General features: G+C 42.2%; 1 protein-coding gene across 1 annotated transcript in view; it reads right to left on the reverse strand.

The window, feature by feature from the left end:
• Positions 1-3917: 3917 nt before the first annotated feature.
• Positions 3918-4569, reverse strand: part of LOC123430891 (CWF19-like protein 2) — a 4256-nt gene continuing 3604 nt past the window's right edge. The window contains exons 8-9 of the mRNA XM_045114722.1: positions 4538-4569; positions 3918-4457 (exon numbers count right to left, since the gene is read on the reverse strand). The exon at positions 4538-4569 is cut by the window's right edge and continues 132 nt beyond it. Coding sequence (XP_044970657.1) covers positions 4062-4457; positions 4538-4569 — 428 coding nt within the window. The 3' untranslated portion in view covers positions 3918-4061. The remainder of the gene's footprint in view (positions 4458-4537) is intronic.

Below are 4569 nucleotides of genomic sequence, written 5' to 3' on the forward strand. Positions count from 1 at the left end.
TATGAGAAGTTTGCCTATGGGGAGAGTAATAAATTTTCTATGCTTGTGGATCATGAAGATAATTATTTATGTGATAGTTATATTCTTGAATTCCTTCATGATTCCACTAAAAATTATTACGAGGGAGGAATATGCTGGTAGGAATTGCAATAATATCAAGTTTCCTATCTATGTGTTCAAAATTTTGAAATTATGCTTGTTTTGCCTTCCTATGCAATTAATTTTTGCTACAATAAATTGCTTGATTACTAAATCTCTATGCATAGGAAGTGGTTTAGATTTAAATGTGATTGTCATGTGATTCATGATGCTCTTTTTTGCATATTTGAATTAATTTTATTATGTGAGCATCATTGAAATCATCATGCCTAACTAATAGGCATTAAAAAATGCGCTTGTTGGGAGACAACCCAACACTTATCCTTACTGTTTTTGTGTGTCCACATGATTAAGCTACTACAGTAATCATGTTTTGTGCCTTTTATTTCAATAATCTGCCAAGTAAAGCCTTTGGGATAGTGTGGATACTTGTTAGTTTGATTTTGTGCAAAAACAGAAACTTTTGTGTCTAGTAGAAAAATTCTCAGACTTTGGTGGAGCATCAAAAAATTATGGATACTTGTTAGAGGACGAGAGGCTACCCGCGGCAGAGGGTACATGGAACGACGGAGGGGGTCGGCAATGGCGAGAGGCAGTGGGCCTCGCGACGGTGATGGACGACCGGGATGGGGAAGGGTCGCCGCATGGGAGAGGGAGGCCACGCATGCAGGGGCGGGCCGACGAGCGTGGGGCAGCGCGTGCGGGGTATAGCGGAGAGGGAGAGAGTGAGGATAGAGTGAGAGGGCGCGGGGAAAAAGAAGGTAAGTGGATAAGGTATGACTTAGCAGTAGCGTGTGTTGGGGACACACGCTACTGCTAAGTTGGGCAAGGGAGAGGTGGGCCTGAGCTAACTGCAATTAGGAGTAGCACCGGTCATGGGCCAGCGCTGCTATTGTGGCTGGCCCGTGTGCGTATGGTGTGCCCCAACTATTAGTAGTGATGGATAAGCTGGAACGCACTACTGCTATAACTTACCCGTAGGGAGTGTTTTTGCCTAGTGCTACTACTAAGAAACATTAGCACCCGCTATTTTGCCATCGCTACTAGTAATATTCTACCTATAAGCTTTTTCCTAGTAGTGTATACATCATACTTGTTATTCTTTTGTACTTTGCACCAATGAGTTCATACAACAACCACTATAGGTCTTCACGTAACTTCGTAGCATATGCCAACGAAGACGACGCGAGCAGCGACCGAGTAAGAACATTTCTTATTCGACAAAGTCATTCATGATGATTTTAAACACATGCATATCTAACGATTTCAAACATTTGACTTCGTAGGGATACATACTGATTCCTACACCCATTGAAGAAAAGGTATACGGTGTGGATATGCTCAATCGCCAGCTTTTGGATTCCTATGAAAGTAACATCAAGGCCCTGAAGGGGGTGAATGATAGGTTGAAGGAGGAAAGGGATATCCTAACTGACGAGAAGGTTGAGCTCTTTGATAAGAACCTTAGGCTGAAGGAACAAAGGGGTCAACTAAAGAAGAAGAGAAAGATCGCTAGGGCAAAGAGAAATGACCTCAAAATAGAGAAAACTCATTTTAAAAAAGGAGAAAACAATGGGCACAAGGAATCACAGATGAAGGCAATCCTTGATCAAGTGTGAGCGACCACCTAGGCTATCTAGTTTGTTAAGTTGATGATGTAATATTATGTAGTTTGTTAAGTTAAACTAGCTTAGATCTTGAACTACTAACTACTAAGTTTATTTGTTAAGTTGATGATGTAGTACCTATCTAGTTTGTTAAGTTGAACTAGTTGACGCAGTAGCATCTTAAATTAGTTGATGGATTACTTAGTTGTATATTTTTCTATAAGCGAAAAATCTAATTGGTGGTGTGACACCAACGAGACATGTGTGTGCTATCCTATACTCTAACGTTGGCCACATGGCATGCCATCAGGACACGAATACTGTTGACGTGTGCTCCAATGTCACCAGTAAAATTTATCACTCGCGCCATATTGGTTGCGTTGGCACCCAACTTTAGCCAGTCCAACTTTGCTACACCATAGGTAGACTTTTACAACGAGAACGATCTGCGTAGCAAATTGCCGAAGAACACATCGAGAATAGCTTGTAGGTACTCCAACTAGCATGAACATTGGCCGGATCCAGGCGGATCCAACGGAGACCAAAACGATCGGATCCAGGAAGATCCGTCGGAGAAACACTCCACACGCCCTTCATTGTCGCTAAGCGCATTGATGGAACAATGATAATATGGGGAGGACATTATTCTTAAACTGGTGTGACGTCGCCACCTCTCTGCCCTGACCAAGACATAGAGATCCGCCGACAAAGCGATTAATTGGGACACTCCACAAGTAAGACCTCCCTGCCACCATCGGCATCATGTGGGCTTGACCGACGGCACCCTATGGTGACGGCGAGAAGGGAAGGAGGTGGATGTAGACGATCTAGATTGCGGCTCCTCGAGTGGAAACTTATTTAGTCCCAAGTCGATCTACCTACATGAAATGTGGTTGTACTTAGTAGATGAAATCATTTAGGTTAGTTTGGAAGGCCTACCTGGATGGAAAGGAACGTTTGGGGTAAGTTGTCACTTATTTTTCATAAACGAGACAAAGCGATTAATCGGGACACTCCACAAGTAGGACCTCCCTGCCATCGTCGGCATCGTGTGGGCTTGACCAACGGCACCATGTGGTGGCGGTGAGAATGGAAGGAGGTGGTTGTAGACGATCTAGATTGCGGCTCCTCCCGTGGAAACTTATTTAGTCTCAAGTCGATCTACCTGTTGTACTTGGTAGATGAAATCATTTAGGTTAGTTTGCAAGGCCTACCTGGATGGAAAGGAACGTTTGGGATAAGTTGTCACTTATTTTTCATAAACGAAAAACTCTTAGGTTGCATTTCTATAACAGTACATTCGATAATCAAATAAGAGAACTATAAGTGACAACGATGTTCAACCACATATCATGACCTCGTCTCATGCATCATGAATAAAACAAGGTATGTTAGCGACAGATTGACGAACTGTGTCTAAAGGGTTTATGTGCATACTCCATTGAGTTTGCGGTGCCAATGTTGATGCTTCTCCGTAGTCATAGTACCTACTGAAAGATGAAATTGGAGCAACCTACAATTTCAGTCCAACACACCATTTTCGATCTTTTGTATATTCACATTAGAGCCTAGAAGGATGCATTTTTACAAAAGATTGTGTCTTTCTGAATTCTACAACTGGGATGAAATAAGCGGGCGAATTTGTTATACATATTAGTGGGGTAATTGATGGCACTAAGGAAAGAGATAATGATATATTGATATACAGTTCTGCAGTAGAAGTCAAGAATGATTCACTTCGAAAGAGAAGTCAAGAATGACTATGAAATACTTTTCAAAGAATCTTTCAGCTGGTAATTGCAAAATTAGTGTTGACTATGAAGATTTGTCAACAGTTTTCTCCGTTAGTAATGCAGATAATTTAATTTGGAGAAATTGTAGTTCTGCTATGGCTGGCTTCTTCACTTCTTGGAAAATATTCAAGTATTATTCTGTGGCACACAAAAGGTAACTAGGACGACTTGAGAAAGCGAGTTTCTTATCACCCGACGTTGTCAGTATTGACGTTTCAGCTGAATAAAACAGTACTCCCTCCATTCCATAATCCTTGTCATGGTTTTAGTTCAAATTAGTAGTAACAAATAAGTGAATATTTTGTTTCCGAAAATCAGCTAAACCCTTGTTTTCTAGTAGAAGGGACAAAACAGGTTCTGACTGTTTTTTCAAACCCTACAAGTTGATAGAGAACTAAGAAAATAATAGTCCGTTTCAAACAAAGTGGTTACTAGAAGCAAACATGGCATTCGGTACTTTAGCTAGTAACACAAGCACACACATGCACACGCACGCACACATATTGCCACGACAAGAAAACCAACGAATGCCAATACTCAATAAAACAGTCACAAACACGATTCACCAAGCAATATGATCCGATAATAATTCAACAAAATATTCACCAACACGCGCCTCCATCATCGAAGATATTACTAGAACAACAACAAAGGGGTATGGACAACCCTGTGGACTATGTTTTGGGGCTAGGACGAAGGGGGTAATCTCCAGCACGGCCCTGAAGACGTGCAGCTTGATGTTGTCCTCCTGGTCCAGGAGCTCCAAGATGCAGATGTCCCACTTCTCCAGGTTGTTCTCCATGGCTAGCACGCCCCACCCAGTGCTGAACGCTGCACGGGGACGTTCTCCACCGGTATACTCGTACGACACCTTCCATGGCTTCGCTTGCGGGTCCCACAGTGTCATCTTCCTGCTGTCCTTCGGGAGGAAATTTTCAACGAACATGTCTGGGATTATCTGCGGTGTCCCAAGTCGATCAGTAAGCGAGCATTGCAGTTTTAGAATATGTGTATCCAGAAAATAATTTGATCAGTTACCATGAAGCACGAGCCATAGACATTGGTGTGAT

Source organism: Hordeum vulgare, chromosome 2H, assembly GCF_904849725.1.
Source record: "Hordeum vulgare subsp. vulgare chromosome 2H, MorexV3_pseudomolecules_assembly, whole genome shotgun sequence".
Classification (NCBI taxonomy): Eukaryota; Viridiplantae; Streptophyta; class Magnoliopsida; order Poales; family Poaceae; genus Hordeum; species Hordeum vulgare.